At 40.9% G+C, this 24651-nt stretch overlaps 3 protein-coding genes across 5 annotated transcripts; all 3 read right to left on the minus strand.

The window, feature by feature from the left end:
* Nucleotides 1-1018: 1018 nt before the first annotated feature.
* insl3 (insulin-like 3 (Leydig cell)) lies at nucleotides 1019-2278 on the minus strand. Its single transcript, XM_076982004.1, has 2 exons — nucleotides 2004-2278; nucleotides 1019-1828 (listed from the first exon to the last, which is right to left on the minus strand). The coding sequence occupies exons 1-2, from the start codon at nucleotides 2182-2184 to the stop codon at nucleotides 1563-1565; spliced, it is 447 nt and encodes a 148-aa protein (XP_076838119.1). The 5' UTR covers nucleotides 2185-2278; the 3' UTR covers nucleotides 1019-1562.
* A 5506-nt stretch (nucleotides 2279-7784) lies between these two features.
* On the minus strand, nucleotides 7785-11738 carry LOC143483023 (potassium voltage-gated channel subfamily V member 2). Of its 2 annotated transcripts, XM_076981691.1 has the most exons (3): nucleotides 11534-11738; nucleotides 10100-11424; nucleotides 7785-9415 (listed from the first exon to the last, which is right to left on the minus strand). In XM_076981691.1, the coding sequence occupies exons 2-3, from the start codon at nucleotides 11420-11422 to the stop codon at nucleotides 9116-9118; spliced, it is 1623 nt and encodes a 540-aa protein (XP_076837806.1). In that variant the 5' UTR covers nucleotides 11423-11424; nucleotides 11534-11738; the 3' UTR covers nucleotides 7785-9115. The 2 variants fall into 2 exon arrangements, with proteins under 2 accessions (XP_076837806.1, XP_076837805.1); XM_076981690.1 differs by having other exon boundaries at nucleotides 10100-11738.
* Nucleotides 11739-17774: 6036 nt separating this feature from the next.
* Nucleotides 17775-23670, minus strand: angptl4 (angiopoietin-like 4). 2 transcript variants are annotated; one of them, XM_076981389.1, is made up of 7 exons: nucleotides 23090-23670; nucleotides 21897-22007; nucleotides 21723-21813; nucleotides 19957-20070; nucleotides 19590-19685; nucleotides 19039-19317; nucleotides 17775-18938 (listed from the first exon to the last, which is right to left on the minus strand). In XM_076981389.1, exons 1-7 carry the CDS (start codon nucleotides 23591-23593, stop codon nucleotides 18757-18759), a joined length of 1377 nt encoding a protein of 458 aa, XP_076837504.1. In that variant the 5' UTR covers nucleotides 23594-23670; the 3' UTR covers nucleotides 17775-18756. The 2 variants fall into 2 exon arrangements, with proteins under 2 accessions (XP_076837504.1, XP_076837505.1); XM_076981390.1 differs by having other exon boundaries at nucleotides 19039-19314; nucleotides 23090-23669.
* Between the last annotated feature and the right edge of the window lie 981 nt (nucleotides 23671-24651).

A 24651-nucleotide genomic window follows, 5' to 3' on the forward strand; every position in this document is an offset into this window, starting at 1 on the left:
ATTTTAATGAACTTTTAGAAAGTTGCTTCAGACTAAATGTGGTAGACTAAATGTGGTCAGTACACTGCTTTATCAGCAACAAGCCTAATAATGGTTTAATACGTGTTTCCAGAGAGGAGTTCTGTTCTCTTGTGTGTTTATTGGGTGGTAAAACACGTTATTATGCACCTGTCTTGGAATACCTTCATACCCTATGCGGACCCACACACCCCCCCCCCCCCCCCCCCCAATAATGTATGTGGCACATTTTTAATAAGGAAGACGTTGAAAAAACAAACACACTTGTCAGTGTATTAGTCATCCAGCATTAGCACTGACGTGCAGTTGAGCACATGGCTTTAGCCGCTAAACAAAACAAACATGACCTCCGTTTGCATTCAAACCACCACACACAAGAGCCTGCAAGCAAGTTGTAAGCAGTGAGAAACTGTAGTATGGTACACCCCTTGACTACCTCATGTTCTGTTGAATAAACATATCTAAACTGATGTCTCTAGTTCTGAATAATTTTTTGCTTAGCTGTATCTGTAATTGTGTAATTCAACACAAACTGAAGTAAAATTTAAACTATACTGTGAATATGCTGGTTTATCTCGTATATATCATTACAAATAATAGTCTCAGTCACTAATATCACTGAGAGCATGCCATTACAGTTGCCATGACATTAATTACCATGCCATTACATTATGGTTTAAAGCAATTTTGTAATCTTCCAGGACTAATCCTGGCATTTCAGTTCCTGGGGTAGTTCAGATTATAGGGCTAAAATGATGCATGAGGGCATGTTCATGGCATGGTGCTCACCCTCTGCACTTCACTACCACACCAGGAAGGGCGGTTTGAAACTTAGTCATTATCCTTACATGACATGTAACAAGAAGGACAAAAATAAAACATTAATGTCAAGTTTAGTTTAGATTAGCAGAATGAAAAAGCTCAACAATAAAAATGTATTACTTTGCATTTCAAGGTTTTTATTATAGTACAGGTCAGAATGCAGTCTAATAGCTATACCAAGTCATTCAGCATTTACCTGAGCAGACCCCATCTGGAGTGCATGTAAGGATTACCATATTCTTATTAGACAATAATGTGATTAAGGAGAAAAATCTTAATGTCATGTGAGAATGGAAACAGAAACAAATAATTCGATTACCATATAAGATTTTATTTTGTTTCACTGTTTGATCTGTATGTCACTAGGCCATTATTACTGATCTTTTAGTTGTTTAGTGAACACTTCATAATTTCACCACTCAAAAAAATGAAACATAGATGCTGCGCATTGTTCATATACAATTATGAACTATTATCCTAATTGCACTCTTAACTGGGACAAAATACTGCTCGTAATATTAAAGTACACAAACATCATAAGAGCATGATTGCATGGCCAGGATAACATTCACAATAATTATACACGATGAGGTTCACGATAATTTATCGTTAAATAGATATAATGATAATTTACTACAAACAAAGCCGAGCGCCGTCGTACAGGAAATCTCCGATAAGTGTGCTGCTGCTCAGGAATGAGAAAAGAGCTTGTCGAGGCTTAATTAACAATACTGCACAAGTTCACTCATGGTGCACCCCAGCCTGCAGCACACACCTGCCGGGCCAGCGTCACGCTGTAATCTGGCAGACGCACTCATAGCCTGTCTGGTGGTCTTCTTTCCTGGAGGTCCCATGTGGCTGGAGGATGGAAGGTTCTTGGTCACGCTCTCCAGAGAAGCATGGTCTATCCTCTGGCCCTCCTCACTGTGTTGGATTCCTGTATGCTGTGTAAACAGGCTTCTGCCTAATCCTTCCCACCAGTTCCCTGCTGGAAAAAAGTACATTAAAAAGATTGAAACATCTTGGGATTACATGTCTGAGAAGGGGGGAGAGGTAAGGTTTGAGTTAGGTGGGACCCCCAGCACCATAATTACATCTGATATTAATAAATCCCAGTAATTTGGGTTTGATTATTAAAAGGCCAGCAGTAAGAAACCACCTACATTGAGGGCTGCCAAGGGAACGGTCAATGTCAGGTGCATAATGTCTCAGTCTGGAGCTCCCACATGATGTGACCACCATTCTGATAAACTCGCGACCGCAAAGTTTCAGCCTGACGTCTTGAGTCCTGTCTGCCTCGACAATTACAAGAACAGCAAAAATGACAAACAATTTGATAGCCATCGTGTGTCTTCCACAACAGACTGGTAACAAAAATTCAATATCCACAGTGTTGGAGGCTTCTCAGCATTTGCAGGGATAGGTGCGTTGTTTATATATCCACATCGTGAGTGTTTAATGGCTCATGCTAGATGGGGGTAACTTTTTCTACTGGACCTTGAACATAGAAAATTATGTTCTGATCTGTGTTCATCAAGGCTGGGTAAGTACATGTCAGCTGGTGATATACTATATGAGGTCAGGGAGTCAAGGGAAGTTACCCATGCTGTATTCTTGGTTAAATAGCACATAAATAAAATTGTTGGACATCTGTGAATGACTTACAAACATTCCTGTTATCTTGTGTTTCTGCAGCAAAAAGGTCTTTGTTCCCAACTTTAATTCTAGCCTTTTGTTTTCAGCTAACTCCGGCTTCTTAAGGGAGAAACTGTAATATTTCAAAAATGTTTATATATATATTGCAGTGGGGGTGTGGCTGAGCATTGTCTGGGGGGCAGAGGGCACCGGTGAACCAGTGAATGATTAAGATTGGCCACACCTTTGTGTCATTGAAGATAGCCTATTTAACCCTGACTTTTCTTTCACTTGACTACTGGATGTTTAGAGAGTGTGAGTGAAAAAGACAGAGTGAAACATCACTGCTTCCTACCTCCTTCACCCCTGAGTAGCACTACAATGGTGCCAAAACCCATAATACATAATACCCCAGCAATGACATCAGTCCACTTGAACTTTGGACCAGCAATGACGTCCTTTTTCCATACTGGCTCTTGAGAAGTTTGGCTGGTCTTTTGTCTTCACACACCAGCTCCAGGCCTGTTACATGTGATGGCTTCTTGCCACAGAGCGTAACTCTGACCCAAGTGGTGTTCCACCGCCCACCTTTCTGAGGGTACGGTTGAATGGGTCCATTGCCACCCAGCTAGTGTATTTAAATCCATTTTATACATGTTTAACGTTTTTACTTTTTGGTTAAATGTTTACGTTCAAAGTTACTACTTTACATTAGTCACAAGCCCTCGGTGTGAAAGATGAAATTCTGCATCACTGAAAAAGAATGTCTTGCCATCAGTGGGTGATCCTCAACCTTTTGTACTGTTGAGATGCTCTTTCATCCCTAAACAGCTGTTCCACCCCTGAAGGATGCTAATGTGTTGGTGTCTAGAGCTTCAACTGTTTAAGATTAAGATGATCCACAGGTGCGGGGGCACAAATGGCACAATTTGTGATTTTCTCGTGGGCTGGGTCAGGTGAAGGTTGGTTTTGATGGGTTGATTCAGGCCAAATGACTCCCCAGTCTCAGAGGTGTGATGAGAGTGTGTGGCAGTGGGAGTGTGGCGACATAACCAGAGTGAACCAGTGGGGGATTTAAAATTGGCCACACTTGTGTGACACTGACTGTAGCCTATACTATTGATGTAGACTGACAGGGAAACTTCACACACAAATCACTTTTGCATACATCAAGATGACCATTACATCACTGAGAGACAGAAAGAAAATCAGACTGACTTTGCTATGTTACAAGATGATGCTACCTAGCTAGGCTAGGCTAACCTGGCTATTTTCCTAATTTCTTTGTAGCAGACATTTTCCACTTTGGTCAGCATTGTGGATCAGTCACACTGGGCTCATCAAAAGGAGGTTTAAAGACCCAGGCTAATAAAGCATCTCATACAGAGGGTGAATAGAGGTGTACAATATGAGAAAAATTTTTTATAGCACATGGAACATTGGAACATAGAAATGTGCCCTAGGTGACACCAAAAATAATATTTTAAACATGAGGAAAATAAGTTCCCCCACTACACTACACATATTTGGCTTTATTATGTTAAATAAGCAATTGTCTGAGTTCATTTAATCATTTGTATTGTTAAAATGTGTTTTTGGATTCCATTTATATAATTTCTGACATTCCTTTGCAACATGCGTAGAAATCAGCTGGGCTGACTGTGTTGCACAATAACAAGTCCAAACCTCTATAGGCATCCTGTGTCCTTGTGCTCTTGTGATTTTGTTCTCACAAGTACATTGTGTGCACATCTCTACTACTATTATATATTATGTCTTATTTTGTATTGTGTTTATGTATGATCTTGTACTGTATTAACTATATATTTATGTTTTTTGTTCCTTCAAGCGTTTTAACTGATTTGTATCCCGGATGCTATATTAGTATTATGGTCTTTCTTCATTTGGAGTTATATGTATTTGGAGTGTATATGTTGTGTCAGGGTTGACACTCGGGGTGGTCTGTCGCCCACCACCGGGGGAAGCTTGCGAGCCATCTCCTGACTACCTTGCGCAATCACCTTATCTTACCAAGTTCCAAGTTTTCCTTATGGCTGTATTATTTCTATTCAGTTTGTTGTTTTCCGGAAGGATTTTAGTTCACATTTGTATGCCTCTGGCTGCCAGTTATTCCCCTGGCATCCTTAGTTCTCTTTTGTATTTTTTATGTGTTGAGTTTCTTCCGCGTATTTTTTGCTTCTCATTTTGCTGACGTGTTGAACGTCTTCTGTGTATTTTTTGTTTCTCATTTTGCTGACACATTGAACTTCTTCCATGTATTTTTTGGTTTCTAGTTTTGCTGAAGTTTCAGCATGTTTTTGTTGTTTCGTTTCCCTAGAGAGCTTAATAGAACTCACAGTAAAGATGGACAATCAGCTTCACGACCGAAAGATGCAGCGGCGACCGCAGGGTCGGCCAACCACCCCCAGAGAACACGCTTCACTGCCAGCATTGTCAGAAACCGATGACAGGGAAGAGCAACCCATTGAGTTAGGGCACATCCATCTCTCCAGGCAGGAGAGACAGGCCCGAATCCAAGAAGGAAGGTGTTAGCACTGAGGTGGGGTCAAGCGTAAGATCGCTAACTGTGCCGAGTTACAGGGGAAAAGGACAGATCCATTGGTGAGAGGGGAAGGTCCAGCAGGTCCTACTAAACATTCCCATGCAGTCGGGTTAGCTCTCCATGTTGTCATGTACTGGAGGGGATCTACTGAGCACCGCCTGCTAGCCCTGGTAGACTCTGGGGCAGCAGGGAATTTCATAGACGCTTCCCTAGTCGCTTCCTTAAAAATACCTCTAGTGCCACTAAACAAACCGATGGTTGTGTCTGCTGTGGATGGCAGATTATTGACCTCAGGTAAAACAGCTAACCAGACTGACTGAAACTATTACTCCTTACGACATTACAGCTCCCAAACTACAGCTCATTTTTGGCTTCCCCTGGTTGCAACATCACAACCCAGAGGTCGACTGGCTAAACCTCTCTATTAGATGTTGGGGTGAGGTGTGTGAGGGATCTTGTTTGGTCCCTTGCCAGACTAAACAAGCCAACGACCAACAAGAGTCACTTGATCTGGGGAAAGTCCCCACTGAATATCACAACCTCAGAGAGGTCTTCAGCAGACGCAACGTCGAGTTCCTACCCCCTCGTTGTGTTCACAATATTTCTATAAACCTTATTCCTGGTACCTCTCCCCCAGGGGGCGACTGTTCACCTTGTCGCTGCCCGAGCGAAGGGCCATGGAAGATTATATCAAAGAGGCCTTGGCCGAGGGGTTTATTAGACCATAAACCTCGCCCCCTGGTGTGGTATTCTTCTTCGTAGGCAAGAAAGATGGGGGACTCAGGCCATGCATCGATTACCGAGGGCTTAATAAGATCACTATCAAGGATTGTCACCCGCTTCCCCTGATGTCCTCAGCATTTGAGGCATTGCATCAGACCACTGTTTTTTACCAAGTTAGACCTGTGCAGTGCCTACAGTCTCTTGCGAGTCAGAGAAGGGGATGAGTGGAAGACTGTGTCTATCACTCCTTCTGCTCATTATGAATATCTGGTGATGCATTTTGGGCTTATGAACGCACCTGCGTTCTTCCTACATTATGTAAACGAGGTTCTACAAGAAACCCTCGACCATTACATTTTTGTTTACCTCGATGACATCCTGATCTATAGTCGTTCCCAACAGGTATACACCAGACACGTGTGGTGGGTCCTCCAGCTCCTCCTAGAGAATCACTTGTATGTAAGGTTGGGGAAATCGTTGTTTCACGCTCACGAAGTCTCCTTTTTGGGGTTCGTCATTTCCGAGAATCAGCTGGCCATGGATCCTGCTTAAACTCTAGCTGTTGTTCAATGGCCTACCCCTACCTCGGTTCGCTTGACCCAATTTTATCTGAGATTTATAAAAGGTTTTAGTTCATTAGCTGCTCTCCACCCTCACTAGCAAGATTTTGGGTAGATTTGAATGGACCCCTGAAGCCCAAACTGCATTTGATAACCTTAAGAAAGGGTTTGTGTCGGCTCCAGTGTTGCGGATGCCAGCCTCAGAACTCCCTTTTATCGTGGATGCTTCTGAGATGGGGGAAGGGGCTGTGCTGTCCCAACGAGTTGGAGAGCCACCTAAGTTACATCCGTGTGCCTTTTTTTCCCAACGTTTTACTCCCACTGAGCGCAAGTATGATGTAGGGGACAAGGAGCAGTTGGCCATCAAACTGGCATTAGAGGAATGGCGTCATTGGCTCGAGGGAGCCAGACACCCATTTGTGGTCTTTACAGACCACAAAAATCTCTCTTACCTTCAACAGGCCAAAGGCCTCAACCCAAGAAAAGCCAGGTGGACGTTGTTCATCGGCCGCTTTGCGTTTGAGTTGTTTTGTTTCCCGTGCTGTTTTTACAGAGGTCTCACTTCATTGGTTGTTTTGTTGGTTTTGCACTTAGGTACGCTCTCATTACAAAAAACCCGCAATTCTTCCTTCACTGGGAGAATTGCGTTACATGTTGAATATCAGAAACTGGGACATTTTTGGTATGTTATGTATTTACATAGAAATGTACATTTCCAATAGGCCAACGAGGAGGCCAATGAGAGGATGAGGGCTAAGTACCAGGAACTGGTAGAGGAGTGCAGGAAGGGAGGCTGGAGGACCTTCTACGAGCCCATAGAGGTAGGATGAAGGGGTTTTGTCGGAAGGTCTCTGTGCAAGGTCTTGAGTCGCTTGAGCATCATAGGAGCAGCAAAGAAGAGGCCATGAGAAGGCCGCTGAGAAGGCCACCCGGTGGCTTTGAATGAAAAGGGCAGATCCGTGGGCTGCTACTGGGATGCAAGTTGGGGTCTGATCACCTCTGGCTGGGTCGCATGGGTGAGGGGGTATGATGTTGTGAGACCCAGAGGTGTCAATTCCAGGTTCAGAAAGTAAAAGTCCTCACCAGGATTTTGCTCAAGCTTGCTAGATTTTCTAATTAGTGCAATCCAGGTAAAATTAGTGGAATCAACACAATCCAGGAAGCCTGAGCAAAATCCTGCTGAGGACTTTTACTTTCTGAACCTAGAATTGACACCTCTGGTGAGACCCGAAACATCGCATGACCCCAGGATACATCACTGAGGATGCATGCCAGGGCATGCATGAATCATTACTGTTTAATATATGTAACAACAGCAGTGAGGAAGCAAGGCACAAGTGCATGTTTGGAGTGTCTTTATTCTACATATTATGATTAATCAAAAGAGCACAGCCCTAACTGGCCAAAGTGATCAGACAAAACCAAAACAGCTCTAGCAGTAGAGCAATTAGCCTAGTGTAACATCACAATATCAAGCCAAGGGTAAGGACTGTGTTATGTTAAGTGTTAATATGTGTAACCCTCTATGAACTGTATAATTTAGCTTTTTTTGTTATATAAGTAGATATCAATGTGTCTGTGGTATGGCAGCATTTTTTGGTTAGATCAGCTGATATCAATGTAAATAAATTATTAAAGTAATTGATTATAGTGATTAATTGTAGGATTTTTTGCTGATGTCACTCTGTACTCCAGCACACTGAGCTTTCATACGTCCATGTCCTTGTATGTTCATATTAAATGAACTATGCCTTTATTTCAGGGGACCAAAAGGTTCAGGCAATTCGCTGACATCCTTTCTTATTTCTTTCTTAGCCATCTATCTGCAGTGTCAGAAGAGCTTAAAAAAGGACTAGAGTTGATTTCTGATGTAGCATGTACATTCTATTGCTACTAATTATCTATCAAATACATGGTTAAAATCCCAAACCTCTGGTCAAGGTATTGGTTTTATGGTCTACATTAAAAGACTGTTGGGAATTCTCATTTTGTGTATTCATTTCAAATACAGTATGCTTGACTATGTATTGCTTCTCCTATATTTTAAAATAAAATGTAATTATGCATTTAAAACAAGTCTTCTAATTAACCTTTGACATGATCTTATTTAGCTGTTTCATTGAATAACATTTAATGAATGTTCTCACACTCTACAGTGTTCTTCTACCATTGCAGGTATTGTGGGAATTGACAAGTGTTTGCATCTGTGTTTAATCCATGCTATTTGTAAACTCTTAAAGCTGATCCTTTATCCTGACATTCCCTGCTGACAGGATAAAGCCCTGTTAAATTCAAGGCATGTACAAGATCAAAGAAAGCCAGGGGCCTGATCTTTAGATGCATTTCTACCTGTAGTTTTTAAAATGTATTTCTACTTGTTTTGATACCTAAGATTTTATCAGTTTGTAATATGTCATGAACAGCCACAACTTAAACAGGATGGTGAAAGTACTGCATTAGTAAAATGGACCATTCTTTATATTTAAGACATCTGCAATCTGTAGTATTATTAAAGCCATAATCTCTGAGAAACCTTTTCTAATTATTATCATTAGCCAAAATGCAAAATATACAGTATGTTGTCTGTTCTCTATAAAATGTTACCAAGTTTTTGTTTTTTTTTTGTAGTGAATCTATGATCAAACACATTTATGTCTGATTAGACACTTTTTTCAGAGTCAATTTTTGTATTGTCTAACATTTCTAACATTTGTCTTCACGTTTGAAGGATTTATGCCAATCCACAAGCTAGGTCCAATCAAATTGCTTTTGATAAACTCCTTGGCCAAGCATATTAGGGCTGACTCTGATCAGGACAGTATCTAACATCATCTGTAGTGTCCTCAGTTGGTGTTTCAAAGAAGGCATCAAACTTTCTTCTGAAACGTTTCTTGAGTTGTAGGCTCTGCTGGACCTTGGTGTGTGTGTACTCTTGAGCTTTTAGCCTGGAATAGTAGTCGGAGAATTTGTTGAAGAGGATAGAGATTGGCATTCCATTTAGGATGATCCCAAATGAAATACAGCCAAACGCCACCACTCGGCCTGAATAAGACATGGGCACCACATCTCCATAGCCAACTGTAGAGATGCTCACCTGGAGAGAAAAATATAGAATACAATCTTAATGTTTATGTCAATCTGATTGCATAATAATAGTAATTATTATAAGCAAGATGTGTACTCCAAATAGAACATCTCGTTCAACTTGACAAGAGTTTAAATAGTTTTTTCTTGTGCAGAGTGACAGATCTTTCAGAAAGTAATCTGTTTGCATTCAGCACGAATGTCTTCTGTTATGAGGCTTTAGAATGTTTACTACGTGAATAGATGTAGCTGTTAGAGGATGACTCACAATGTGGTGAATGGGGAGGATAATACAACATCATTAAAAGTTGTAATACTTGCTCTTCCATTTAACGATGACCTTGTGTATAGTACTTATGAGAAACCCAGCCCAAAACAGTTAGGAAATAGATATCAGAGATTATAAGATGATGTGAGGAAAAATAATGGATAGTAATGTTTCCAGTGAAGGATCTTTCAAAAACAGTGTGGAGGTGTGGCTCACATGTTGTACTTACATCACTCACAAATGTTAAATGTTACGACGACAACATAATCAATTTCTCCCCACCATTGTGCAGTCTGTCAGTCAGTGTGAAATTTACATGCTGTGTGTGTATGTGTGTCTGAGAGAACGTGAGAGAGAGAGAGAGAGAGAGAGAGAGAGAGAGAGAGAGAGAGAGAGAGAGAGAGAGAGAGAGACATAGATACTCACTGCAGCCCACCACCAGGTGTCAGGAATGCTGCTGAACGGAGACCCTGAAACATCTTGCTCCACAGAGTACATCAGAGCAGAGAATGTGAAGATGCCCATGATGATGAACATAAATAGGCAACAGACCTGCTCAAAGCACTGGCGAAGGGTGAACCCAAAAGCTCGCATGCCTGTTGAGTGCCTCGCTAATTTGAGAATGCGGAAAATCCGCATCAGTTTGACTACTTTTAACACTTTGCTGACCTTGCTTACTCGTTCCATCGTCTTCAGGTCGTCTTGGACACTGAGATCTTCTTGGTCAGCAAATGCCTCAAATACTAGTTGTATGAAATAAGGCATGACAGCCACTAAATCTACAAAGTTCAAGGCACTCTTCAGGAAATGCTTAACATCACAAGTAGTCAGCAGACGGAGGAAATATTCAAAGGTAAAGAAGAGGATTGAAAGGATCTCAATGCATTCCATGTATGTCCTTCCAAAAATTTGATAGTTCTTCAGTTCATTCACAGTGTTGAGGGTCATGGCAACGATAGAAATAAGTACAAAGAGACTGGAGAATACAGCAAATGCCTTAGCAGTCATTGACGAGTAAGGGTTTTCCATTACGTCCCACAAAGTCTTCCGGAACCTTCCCATAAACATGCTGTTAAAGCCCTCCTCGCTGTGAAAGGGCTCGATTTGTTCTATCAGCTCTTTGTTTACCTTCAGCTGGTCTCTTATTTCATCCACCTTTTCCTCATAGAGAATGCGACAACAGCAAGGTGTGTCTCTCAAGTGAAGGCCCCAAAACTCTATCTCCTCCTCAAAACTAACAGGGCACAGGCTCTCCATGACCCACAGTGCATTGCTGCAATAAAAGTGAAAGATGTAGTGGAAGAAGGAAGGGTCTCGATCAAAGAAGAACTCATTGGTGATCACGCAGTAGTCGTCACATAGCGTCAGCTGCTTGACAGGATCCATACACAAAGCTAAGGAACCTATTCTGGAGTTTGGATATTTAATAGCCATATGCATTGGGAGTTTAAAGATTTTTCCGCCTACATTAAGATTAATCATGCTCAAACACCTCTGTGGAAGTGTTGGTGTTTCTTTATCACTGTTTATTCTCTTTTTACTATTACCTTTTGTGTCTTCTGCTTTAGGTGTTGGACAGTCAAGGTCATGCATTGAAGTCCATGGTTTTATAGAACTGTCCTTTGAGAAAGGAAAGGCGCCCTCTTCTTGATCTACTGTCCATGAAAAGCTGTTCTTGAGCTTGAGGCTGGCAAAAAAGCTGGATTGCCTCTTTTTCAGCTCTTTGAAGTGTCGTCTTGGTTGGTCCATTACTGGGGTTTTACAGTGAGAAAGTGGAAGCAGTTTAATTGTCCATAAATTACTGCTTAATAAACTGAAGGATATGGTATAAAAACTATTTGAAAATGACCAACCACATACTCCCATAGCAGTTGTCCAGGCAAAATCTTGTATCCAGTACAGTAACACAAGCTCTTGTAGAGTTGAGGAGTTAAAGAAAAGGCGTCATCCTTAGATTTAGCTTGATGGAAGATCAAATGCCTGAGCTGAGGATTTCACCCTGCCCTGCTAATCCCCTTGCTGTCCTTTAAGTCCTCAGTTAAAAATACGCTGGGGATTAGCGTGGTTTAAGGGTTGAGAGCAGAAGCAGAAGTTACAGAGTTAGCACAAAGCTTCAACAATTACATAAAATTCTATTCCCAGCTATGTCATAATGATATGAATTAAAATTCTATCGTTGAAGGTCTCTGCTTGTTACTGCTTCATATCAAAAGCGATTTCTCCCTAAAGTTTTAATGCACAGATTAAAATTCTACCTGATATTCTGATTAATTAAGCATTTGAAACAAAATCACACTTTCTGCTCAGAGGTAGATATTTAGGCTTTAGGTTTAGAGTTAAAGTGAAGTTTAGGCTTAAGATTTGTGTTATGATTTATCAAGCGTGTCATTGTGAAAAGCAAACGGTTAGAAATTCGGCAAGGGAGAGTTAGGAGATCTTTGGAGTCTTGATGTTTATTTGCATGCCTAGGACGTCCGTTCTGCTTGTGGAAGCATGAGGCCATGAGGATGATGGTGCTAGTGCAACTGGGTTGTGATTTTCAGTTAGGAAAAAGAGAGAGAGAGAGAGAGAGAGAGAGAGAGAGAGAGAGAGAGAGAGAGCCTTGACCTTGGTGTCTGCTTCGCTTGGGGCACGGAAAGAATAACAGACATTTGGAAAATACGCATTATACAACCACTTAACGAAAATGTTATGAAAATCTATCAGACATAGCATAATCCTCACACTATCCCTAAGGGAGAGTCTAGACACCTTGCGGAGGAAACGCATTTCGGCCGCTTGTATCCGCAATCTCGTTTTTTCTCTTCACTACCCAGCGCTTGTGTTTATAGGTGAGTGCTGAAACCTATATTGACTGGTAAATGAAGATCTCATTGTGAACAATTTCTAATAGAGGCATATCAATGGAACACCTTTTAGTTTCGATAAAGAACAAATCCACTAAATTTACTTGGTTAACATTCAGTAATTTTCTGCAAAATCAATATCCTAAACCCACCTGATCTCAACCTATTTAAGAACAATTACCCAAAATAGCTATCAAAGTCTAATAACAATCTAACCACTAGACTACAACTAGATTTTCTTAACAATGCACAAAGTACCATGATCTCACATCTCAAATCCTGAGGCCACCATACTAGACATCTTCTGCCACTTGGCTACACTGAGAAATTCTGTCCATAAAAGTTATGAACATCGAGTGACCAACCTCAAATGGAAACCAGTCTAACCTTCTGCAAACTATGTGAACCAATCTCCGGGTCTGTTTGTACGGGGATGGGATGGCCTGTATTATCACTCCCAGCACTGCATACTCCTAGAGCACCCCCACAGGATATCTCAAGGGACACAGTGGATTGCCTTCTCCCAATTCACAAAACATGTTTTCCCACACACCCCCCAGTCCCGTTGCATGAGTAAAAGCCTGATCCAGTGTTCCATGACAGTGGTCCTATTGTAACTGAGGTTTGACTATCAGCTGGACTTTCTTATCCACTACCAGTGATTTCTACCTATCTTTGTTACCTTGGCCCTAGTGATGGATGAACCTTTGCCTGAGTCCACAATCTATTCTCTCACTGTGAAAGATGTGACTGTGGGGTTAAGAAGATTCTCAACGACATCCCCACGACATCCCCAGTCAAGGTCAACAACTCCCCAGCCTCAGTCTATATTGGTCAGGAACTGCTTCCCCTTCCTCAGTCACCCTTGACAATTTGCCAGAAACTTCTTGGAACCTTCTCAAAAGACATTTAGCCTCACCAAATTCTTCCCATGCCTCTGCACCACAGCCAAAGCCCTTCGGTACCTGTCTGCTGCCTCCAGAGTCCCATGGGCCAGGCAGGACACTTTTTTTCCCACTCAGTCTCAATGTCTTCAACCTTTCTATGGATGCAGTCAAAGCTCTGCCAGACATGGGAGTTGAAGGTAGAGCTGGTTCTTGTTCTGGGGGTGGGGGGGGGGGGCAGTGTCCATGTCATAACATCTGCCAGGGTCCGCCAGGTCTGTTCAGCATCCTTACACATCATTTGATTCAACTGACCACTAGGTAGTGAGCAGCTGACAGATCATCTCCTTTCTTCACTCGAATCCTCAAGACAGATGAATGCAAGTCTGTGAACTGTGACCTAAGATGTCCTGGGGCTCTGTGCTTTTGTGCTCAAACACGTTTATTTTTATGGATAAACTGTAACATGCACAGAAATCACTTTTGCCAACATGATCACTGAAGCCCCAATGGAGTGCCCAGCACGTGCACTTTCACGTGCACTTTCACATGCATTTTCCGGAATCTCCTCCAGGAAGGCTGGGCACTCTGAACTGTTGTTTGGTGCATAAGCACAGGCAACAGTCTGAATCCATTCCCCAACCTGAAAGCAAAGGAAAGAAACCCTCTCATCTACTGGACAAAAACCCCAAAACACAGGCAGCAAGCCAAGCAGCTATGAGTAATCCCACTCCTGCCAGATGCCTCTTACCATGGACAATTCCAGATGGAAAAAGTCCTGCCTCTCTTCAGGGCATTGGTTCCATAGCCCATGTGTTGTGTTGAGGTGAGCCCAACTGTATCTGCTGTAGTTTGTCACAGTCCAAGTTCCAAGAGCTAGTTTCAGTAACTGAGGATCATAACGTCAAGACCCATGTGTCCATGGTTGCCAAAATTTTCATGTAAATTCTCCGTAACAACAACCAGAGTCTCTGTGTAAGAATACTTACGAACTCGGAGAGTGTCAGTGAAAGCAACACACGCAAGCAGATTTGTTACTTCACCAAAGCTAGTTTATTTCTCATGTCAGTCCTTATATACGTTGAGGCACTGGTCCCATACACAAAACCATACCATTTAAGAACACAAGATTACACAGATTAGATATACGTTAATATCGGTAATGCCCACCTAAGCGCAGCATAAATTCTGCAGTTTTGGGGAAACTGCATCTGTCTGGAACATGTCTTCATTCCCGTCTTCTTCCTCCTCTCGTCTGGTCCCTTGACCCAAGGGTGACCTAGAACTTCCTCTTTCGGTCGCACGCAATGTTCAAAAATAATGTCTTCAGAAACCAGCAAATCTGCATTTTCCATAACACCATACCAAAGGTCGTGGGCCCATGGAGATTTTTTGTGGATATAAAAATGTATATATACATTTATTTTGTTTATATTTGTAATGTACCAACAGTGAACTTATGTAAGTAATGTCACTCAGACTGGCCAGTGTGATTTAAGAAACTTCCAGCCATGCACAAGGAATATACATTTACCTCATAGCTGAACGCTGGAATAGTATGGAAACTGCCCTCAGACGAATGTAATAATTTTTCTCTTTAACACATAATTTGGTATATCATTCCATGTTGCATTTTCACCAACTTCATAAGTTTAATTACACAGGAAAAACTGGAGCTCAAACTATATACTTTGAACTTGAAGTTGTAAATTCTAAACAACCTTAAACATTCAGAACAGAGTTCATGGAGTTGATATTGCAAATGCTTGTTCGATCAGAATAACAAAAGAAGACTAATTACGTTCACGTGTCAAATTACACATCACAACCCAAGACGAGCACAATGGCGTCTCACCAGTGTACACAAAACTCAGTGTCACCCAGCCCAAAAGACGAGCTGTCAAAGGTACCAACCTGTCCTGGCTACTGAGTATTTCTTAACAAATTTTAATCATATAATATGTTTCTACGTACAACATCTGTTTGTAAGACAGCAGGCACAAATTTCTCCACAAAGCCAGTCGTCTCTGTCACGCACTTTTGAGTAAATTCTCCTTTGTTCAGCAGATGGCGTGCTTGGCCTCCATTATAAGTTCATGAACTCTTGAGTAAAGAAAATTAAACGTGTTTTACAAGAAGTTACGTCTATTATTAGAAATTGCGTATAAATATATAAATAATAGTCCTGAACGTTGCTTCTTTCAGTCGATGTTACTGAAAGTTTGTTTGTTAACAGGACAATACTTTTGAATGATATAAAAAAAAAACCCTTAGTTTGGTCTTGCCTGATCAGGTTGCATTAATGCATGTGTTTACGGTATGAAAGTAAAGATGGTCATGTCCCATAAATGTTGAAATGTAAGGAATGAACAGAAGCCCTGAATGTTTTTCGTTCCAGGACAGTCTTTCCCCGCATGTAATCGATGATTACATTTTTTAAATCAGTGGTCACGAAGTATACAGCAGTTTCTAAAACGGACATGTGAAAAATTCGCTATTTCAGGCCTTGTGCACATATATATTTGGGTATCATGAACGTCCACCAAGCCACAAACTGGAGTCAATCCAGTCCGTTTTGTGGGCTGCCTGCCTCAGCATTGGCTAAACACTCAGATTTGACTCTCTTTTCTACATTATAGGCTACGCTAGCTACCGATACACTGTACATTTTATATCTTTATTAACACAGAAAATGCGTACGTTTGTAGGTTTCTAGGATCGCTTGGCTGCCTTTTTACTGCTAAATCACAAGGCATTCTGATCAGTTAATTAGGCCTATAACACTCAGTGTGAATACTGTACCTCGGAAAAACGGGGCAACCCCTCTACCCATATCTCAGTAACAACTGGGACACCTTAGTCCTAGAAACGCCTGAAACTGAGGGGTAAGGTTAACGAAACCCTAAACTAACAGATGATTTACTAATGAGACATGTATCACAAGCTAATTATGAAGTGATTGTTTTTCTCATTCTGACATTGTCAGTGTAAAAAATAAGGTTAAATCTAATTTTAAAACCCATTTAGTAAAATCTAGTATATGATTTTTATTTGATTTTAATATACAAACAATTTTGTATATGTTTTTTTTTTTTTTTTTGTCTGCATTTTATTGCAAGGAAACCCTATTGATAGTCTGGCTCTTGGTGATTGTAAACCTCAAAACTAATAAAATGGCAGGTTTCAGTGATAATACACATAAATGAATCAGAAAAAGAAATACCACATCAGGTTTCAGAATTTTAATAACCACAGGCCAGACACATTTTTCAAGTTTTCAAAAGAGACCAAGTCTCTTTGTCTGAGAATTTTAGCCTGGCCCATGATAATATCAGACCTCACAGCTTGCAGGATGGGCTCTGTTGCTGATGGACCAGGTCACATCCTCTAAGAGAAACCTAGTTTTAGCCAGTCCCAAGATCAGTTCACACACCAAAACCAACTGGCATCATGACACACTGAACAATGGAGTCCAAAACGAAGGCATAATTAAGGCCTTATTATCAGACCTCATCTTGGTATACAAATTCATTTCTAGTGTACCAATGCAAAAATGTGCAATAGAAATTCAATATGCAGATATAGGCTTTTGGACCAATTAACACATTTCAGATGTACATGAAATGTCCTATTTCAGGCAAACACAAACTTTGAGTTATTTTATATTGGTTTACTCCTTTGAACTAAAGAATATATCTTTTACAGAGGTACAGACTGAACTCATCTCATGTAATTGAGTTTTTTTGTCCTTATGACTGAAATAGAACATTTAATGTAAGACTTAAAATGTAAGAATGTAAGAATTTAGCTGACATTTTTCATGTTGGATGAACTTATGGTTAAGACCATCTTTCAGGAGCTGGGCATGTTCAACCATGCTTTACACTAGGTATGCTAATATGCATATATGTATTGAAATGGATTTTAAATATATTTTAAATGTCTAGGGATATTTACTTTACTGTAAATGCAGTAATGAAATGTGAAACGTATTAAATATTGTAAGTACAAAAAAAGGTATAATATTTTAAACACATGTGGGATACATGTAGTGGTATTTAGCAGGTTTACGGTCCCCCGGGGTATCTGAAGCGAAGGAAAAAAATGTGCTTTGAGGCACTGTGCATGTGCAAACACAGCCATGACGCTCTGTGAAAATCTGTGATGGCTTTATTACCCTTACGTCTTATTTAAAGTACAGAATGAAACCTTCTCCCGAGGGGTTCCTGTCATCTTCCGTACCTCTGGACCGTATGACCTTATTTGGGCATGCAAATGCATTCTTAGTGTACCAAGGCCAAAGTCCACAATGGAAATGCAATATGCAAGCACAGCTTTTTAAGCCAAATAGCACAATTCAGATGTACAAGAAAGATTTTAATGCTTTTATTGGTCTATTTAAGACCAAACGTTTTCCTCTTGCAAAAACGAGAACATGAATCATTTTAACATAAATTATGATAAAGAGAAAATTAAATGTACAATGATTTGTGTAACATTAAAAACAGAACATGACCATTCAAGGTCAAACATACAGCCGCATTACAAATAAAATATAGCTCTTGAACATATAAACAAAAAATACCAACAAATATTTTAAGAAAGAAGTAGAAACAGCTGTAAAACATTAAAGCCAGTCAATATGACTGAGAAAATTACTCTCCACAGGAATTCCTCATATCACTTTGATTCAAAATAAATAGGCAATTAACTATTCTCTGATGCTTTAACCTCCAAATGATAACATGCATTCGAGTGAAGACGCCATATACTTATAGCATGACTGCAACATAGTTAACATTTATATAACATATCTATCATTTTAATACTGCAAGTCTTCTCTGTGGATAATGCCATTTCGTTATACAGTGAACTGAACTGGTTTCAGCAAACTACTGTTTGGTCCATAACTTCACAAGTAAGACTTTTGTAAACAATTTTGTTTAACATGAGCACGAAACTTTGGACTAAGCCACGCGTCACCTAACTTGTCGGTATTGTTGTGCCTCACAAATGTCTCTGCTGGATATGCCCGTGCGTGTACTTGAGTAAGACACACGCCAGAGCCCACGAAACATGTTGGCACCTGATGGAGTTCACATACTATGCCTATGTAGTGTAGGTCTAGCACTGAAGCCTCTCACCATATAGCACTATTCGCTCACACATCAAACTTGATGGAACATCTCTACGTTCCAACATTAGAAAACTAACAGGCAATTGTCGACGCTGGTTAGGCTTTTTATGCACCAGAAAATTCGTTTAGGGAGGCACATGGTGTAGGAATTTACAATACCAGTATCACTGGTTAAAGTCTGTTGCACAGTTGAGTCAGAGGGAAAGGAAAATCCCTTTATGATTTGGGATCAGTGTCAGCAGGTGTGATCATCATGACTGTGGTCTTTAGTGGGTAGTACCGGCCATGCCAGGTCTTCCAGAACACTCCTTGTTTCCTGTGGTGCCTCTGCTTAGGAGGGGTGACGAAATACCGGCCGTTCAGGTTGGAGTGGCCACAGTTGCTGAACCACCATCCACCTGGTTAGAGAAAGAGGAGATGTTGTAGGCTGATGCAGACTCAAACAAGCAACTCTCTTATCACTGAACACAAGAGAATTTGTAACATTGGAAGGCTAACCAGAGAGATGATTGGCACAGTTGAAGTCGTTCTTCAGGTCGTTGTCTTTGTCGCGCGTGGAGAAGGGCAGTCCGGAGGTTTGACTCGTCAGGGCGCTCTCCAGATACCCAGATGGGCTCAGGATGTGCAGAGAATAGTTGCTTGCCTCCCCGCTCAAACGGACCAGGTACTTGATGGTCTGATGCTCATCTCTCCAGTCAGTCATTTGGATTTGGAGAATGTAGTCTCGGTCTTTGGTCATGTGATGGATTTTCTCCAGGCCTAGCCAAAACTCACCTGCTCATGAAGATTAGAGAAGGTACAAGATTAATGTCTGCTTGGCATACTCCATTAAATGCCTAATCCTTGTAATCTACTAACTGAATCTCAGGTAAAGAACAGATTAAGTCAGTTGGTGAAAATACACCAAGTGAGGACTTTAATAAGGAGGGTACATTTTCCTGAATTCTTATCAGCGATAACACATGCTAAAGATGAGACTCTGGCTCCCATACAATGTTTATTCAACCTATTTTTATCTCAAATTAAAAGAACTGATACTAGACACTTACCACTGAGGCTTCCAAAGCCAGTTTGGTACACCTTCCATAGCTGATCAAAATCTACAGACCCATCTTGGCGTCTCTGTATGACTGTCCACCCACCATCTGTTTAGAGCAAGAGACAATTAAAATATTAACTTGTTCTTAATTACATCTCTGCAATCCATGCACTAAAGATAGTGTTATCTATTTCTTGTTATAGACTTTTAAACTTTTGAGGTACTATAAAACTGCTGCATTATAGTGACTACAGAAGTCTAGTCTAATAATAAGCTTAGGTAACATGTTTTGACAAATTCTTTATAGAAAGCATTGGTTTTGTGAAACTAGGTTGATATGATTGTTAAATTAAATCCCAGAACACATCCATACATACCTGAAGTCATTTCACATAAGACCTCAAAGGGTTCGGAATCAAACGGTTTAATGGTGTACAGTCCACTAGAAGTCTCCCCCGCCAGGAACAGGTCATGACAGTTAGAGGCCATTGCTGCAAAATACAAAATAAAAAAATGCCTTAAGTTGAACAATTCAGGACAGTTTTCCTTTTAAAAATCAATGTTGGCCTGTGTACATGCGAGAATTCCACATCCCTCAAACAGCCTTTTAGAAAAAGTGAGGTCAGTTACTTTTTCAGACTATTTTGATTATGCAAAATCTTCTCAAGAACCTTGAAATATCCAACAGCTACAGATCTCGTCATAAACACTAGGACAAAGGTCCATGTTTGTCTCATATGTAGCCCTGAGACAAAACTTTTCCACTTTTTCAAAGGGTTTTTTTTTTTTTTTTTTATCAAAAAGAGGCTACATTAATAGCTGTATGCTGTATGACCACAGAGTGGGTTATATAGCAGGAGCAATGTGTTTGTAATGTTCTTCTCTTTCAGCATTGTAAAGGTCTCCATTTGTAACACCACAGCGTCTAAACATGACCTTTCCCCTAGTTCCCAAGCACACGTACCTCATCTGCTCTACTGGTACTGACTACCCAACGACCTACCAGCATTCCTCTCTACACCCCCAACCCCCAACCCCGCCTCCGCCATGCGTCCTTCACGTGCACAGTGGCTCAGCTCTGACTTCACAGTGTGTGGACACCATATGATCTGAGCATGCTCCTGTTATTTGAGATGCAACTGCCCTTAAGGGCAAATGGTGGACTAGAGTGGTGGTAGCCACGCTCTGTTCAAACAGAAGGTGAGACAACAGACACGTGGCTATTAAAAACATATGGCAGACATCTGAAGTTTATTTTTAGATTCTGTAAAGTCTATTTGAATGGGAAGGTAAGATTGTTGGGTTCAAACTGCACTTCAGAATACCCTCTGTATTCACTTACAATATATCTTTGATCTAGAGATGGGAAGCACTAGGGATTCTGCCCATCCTAAACGTTAGCATCATTTGGGTTCATTACAAAGAGAAGGGAGGTGTTGTGAGATTGGGGAGGGGGACTGTCTGATAATGACAGATCTAGGGGAAAGGTTACCCATTCTTGGAGGAAACGACTGTGGTGTTCTTTGTAACAGCATGAAAGCTGACCGTCTCCCAAACAGCGAGGAAAGTGTGTACAAAGTTCACGGTCCAAATGATCGGCCCTTTGTTCAGGGTTCACTCTGGCTCACAGCCAGGAAATCTAATATAAGATACAGGACACTAGCAGAACAAGCCCCTGCTGCGAAGCATTACAATAAATCCCCCTGTGGTCGAGCCTTTCTGTGACGTCGCAATAACAGCCTTCATGACCGCTTCACTTTTCACCCATTTGGAACACTTCCAAAGTCTTCTAGAAGCAATGCTTGAATCCTACTGATGTCATATAAGGCCTGAATTTCACTGATGTCGCACTTCCATTTCACGTTTCTATACTGAGTTCATATTAGCGCTACATAGGCACAACGTGCAGTGAAATTGTGAACTCCAAAACCGCCGACCCCGACTCTAGTGTAGACTTCAACACAACTCAAATCCATGACACACCAGCATATTGAATAATTACAGAGTAATAACTGGTGCCACCTAGACCTTTAGTCCAGGACTCATGCAGTGTGTGGATCGTAAATTGTGTTGATAACATCAAGTAGATAAATCTCATGTACAGTCTGTTTTGTAATGCTAACAGTTACAGTGACAGACTTACAAGTTGGTGAGTCATGCCATTCAGAACTTGTGTTTTGGTGACCTTCATCCTCCTGTTGTTTGAGAGAAGGCAGATCGTTTCTCATTTGGATCTGTGAGTAGTAGAGGGTAAAAACACTGTTAGATCAATGTGACAGGTAAACATTAGGAGCTGTATTTGAGTTCCTTCACACACCTGGCTCTGAAGAGTTCGAATGTGAAGATTTTGTTTGTCCAGTTTTTCCTGCTGTTGTTTGATCTGTTCCACAAGTTCATCGATTCGATGATTTTGTGCCTCGAGCATCCACTAAAAACAAGAAAATGTGGAGTTCAGGTATGAAATAAAACAGTGATTTACTCAAAGAACAGAATACCCATAGATGGACTACATGCAAGTCGGTTTAGGTAGATCACCATATTTAATATGCAAACTCCATAAAATTCTGATTCTGACCACATAAACATGTGAATATTCAGCGCTGCACAAGTTATCTGGATAAGTTCAGAGTTAAGTTATATGCATTTGTTAATTCTTGCTCTTTTCTAATGTTGGCAGCAAGGGCAGAAGAGCTGATTAATCAACGAATGTATCTGAACATTGTCATTAGTAACAACATTTTTGACTATATAATGACTATGACTATTAATGACTATATAATGACTGTGCCTGCATGATGAGTCTTGTCCAACTGCAGGTGCACATTACTTTACCACTGCCAAAGGGTAAATTTACTTGAGCAGGTATTTGGCAGGCTTCTGTTATGTAACTTAATGCGCAAAAGTAGGGCAACTGTGTTTCACATTAAAATGTCCAGTCCAGTTCAATCAACTTTAGAAATATTGTTTAATGAATAACAGATGTTTTAATTTCTAAATTGGGTCTCAAGTCGTGAAAATATTAAATGAAAGTAATCAACCATTACATAACCACGGTATGTTGATATGAAACTTAAGACTTGTCGGACCTTGCATGTAAAACACGTTTAATCTCACGTATACCTGTTAAAAGTAATAACAGCACGATCTATTTGAATTGTGTGCTAAAACGTTGCGTTCTAATTTCAAAAGGAGCCACGCGACTGTCTTCCGACATGGTGCCCTTTTGTCTACCAAAGCTCAAGTCCTGCACGTACAGCACGCTTCCAGTTCAGCGGCGGTCGTGCCGCGCGCCCTCCTGGCCTGTGACGTAAGCTTTTGAAGAGTAAGAATCCCTTTACGTCACGTTATAACAAAATAGAAAGCTCGCGTTTGCTGGAAAAGACAAATTACATCTCACACTGACGAAGTAAATCTTGTGTTTAAAGTGCAGACTAATTGACCGGACGACTTCGTGACATAAAATTACGGATTAAAAAAAGGGTTAAACTTATTGCGAAGTATAAATGATACCTGAATGATCCTCGGATCGCTATAATTGCCAGTAGGTGGTCCAGTGCTCTTGTCCTGTGTGATGCTATCGAACTTCTCCTCCAGTCTGGTTATCTTCTCGTGGACCGACTGTCTGTCTCTCAGCTGCGCCTCAACCTTCTCTCGCAGCTCGGACGATGCGTTAAGGATCTGTCCCTCACGCTCTTCTAGACTTTGCGTCTTCATCTTCAGCGCTTCGCTGTCTTCCAGGAGCCGCTGCGTCAGCTGGCCCAGCTCGGCCACGGTGCTGTTAAGCACTTTCATCTTGACGGAGGTGTCTCGCGCCTGGCCCTTGGTTTTGTCCACATGTTCTTTCAGACCCTGGCCGAGCTGCAGGAGTCCATGGGCCAGCACGTTCACGTCGTCCCAAGCGGCGAACTGAACTTTCTTCTCCTTTCCAGCCGCGGACTTCCTTTCGTAGGGAAAACTCGCTCCGGAGCTCACCAGGACCGTGACGCACAGCAAATCTGCAAGCTTCATCTTCATCTCTGTACGTCTGTCTGCTGTCAGTACTTGTGCTTGTTCTGCTATCTTATGGTGAATAACACCGGCTTATGTTCCTGCTGCATGGATTGTATTTATAGGTGTCCCGAGGTCCGTTGAGAAGCTCTGATTGGTTGGCATACTGCCAATACGACTCACGTTTCTTCTTCCTGTCTTAGTTAACCCGTTCTGTTTAACAGCGGATCTGCTTATTTGAATAGAACCTGCTGGACTTTGTATTTAATACTTTATGCATTACTTAAATGGTCAGCAATTACCAAAATACTTTCTTTCATCTAGTGAATCTCTTATATAAGAAGGCATAGTCACACGTGCCGAGTAGACGTGATTCACCGACTAATACTTATTACTCACATATAGTCAATGGAAACATAGACATGCGTCAATGTAATACCTATTCATCAAATTTCATCAGAATTATGTTGCTTAGTAAGGGGGTGTGTATTTTTGCGAAGTAATTACGGGGGGAAAGACACTGTTAAAACAGACGAGGCGAACGTGCATTGAGTGATCACTCCGTCTTGTTGTGTTCCACGTCCAGTAAGGCGCAGTGTGAGAATGAGGGGAAAGTTCACGTGAGACAACGACGGTGTCCAGTGGACTGTGTAAGCATCATATGTATGACTGGGACAAATTTGGGAGAATATCCTCTAATGGACAATTGCTCATATAGTTAAACCTTAATTACTGGTTAAAACTAAATACAATCCAATAGAATACAAAAACAGACACTGATTGTCTACACAGTGCTGTTAATAATTCTTTGCGAATTATTAACTATTAACTAGTCTTTATTAATTGTTTTATTAATTGAATTTTACTAAGCCTTTCTGTGTTTCTGTGTATCTTTTACAAATGTGTAGTAATTAACTCAATATAATAGAATACAATTTTAGCCGTTCTAATACACAATCTTATGAGCCACAGTGCATTCAGATAAATAAAAAAAAAAAACAAGATACTAAGTTACCAACAACAAAAATAAACATTACTTGTAAACAATAAAACAGAAAACCTTGACATAACCAATACTGTTTAGT

This window comes from Brachyhypopomus gauderio, chromosome 19, assembly GCF_052324685.1.
Source record: "Brachyhypopomus gauderio isolate BG-103 chromosome 19, BGAUD_0.2, whole genome shotgun sequence".
Lineage (NCBI taxonomy): Eukaryota > Metazoa > Chordata > Actinopteri > Gymnotiformes > Hypopomidae > Brachyhypopomus > Brachyhypopomus gauderio.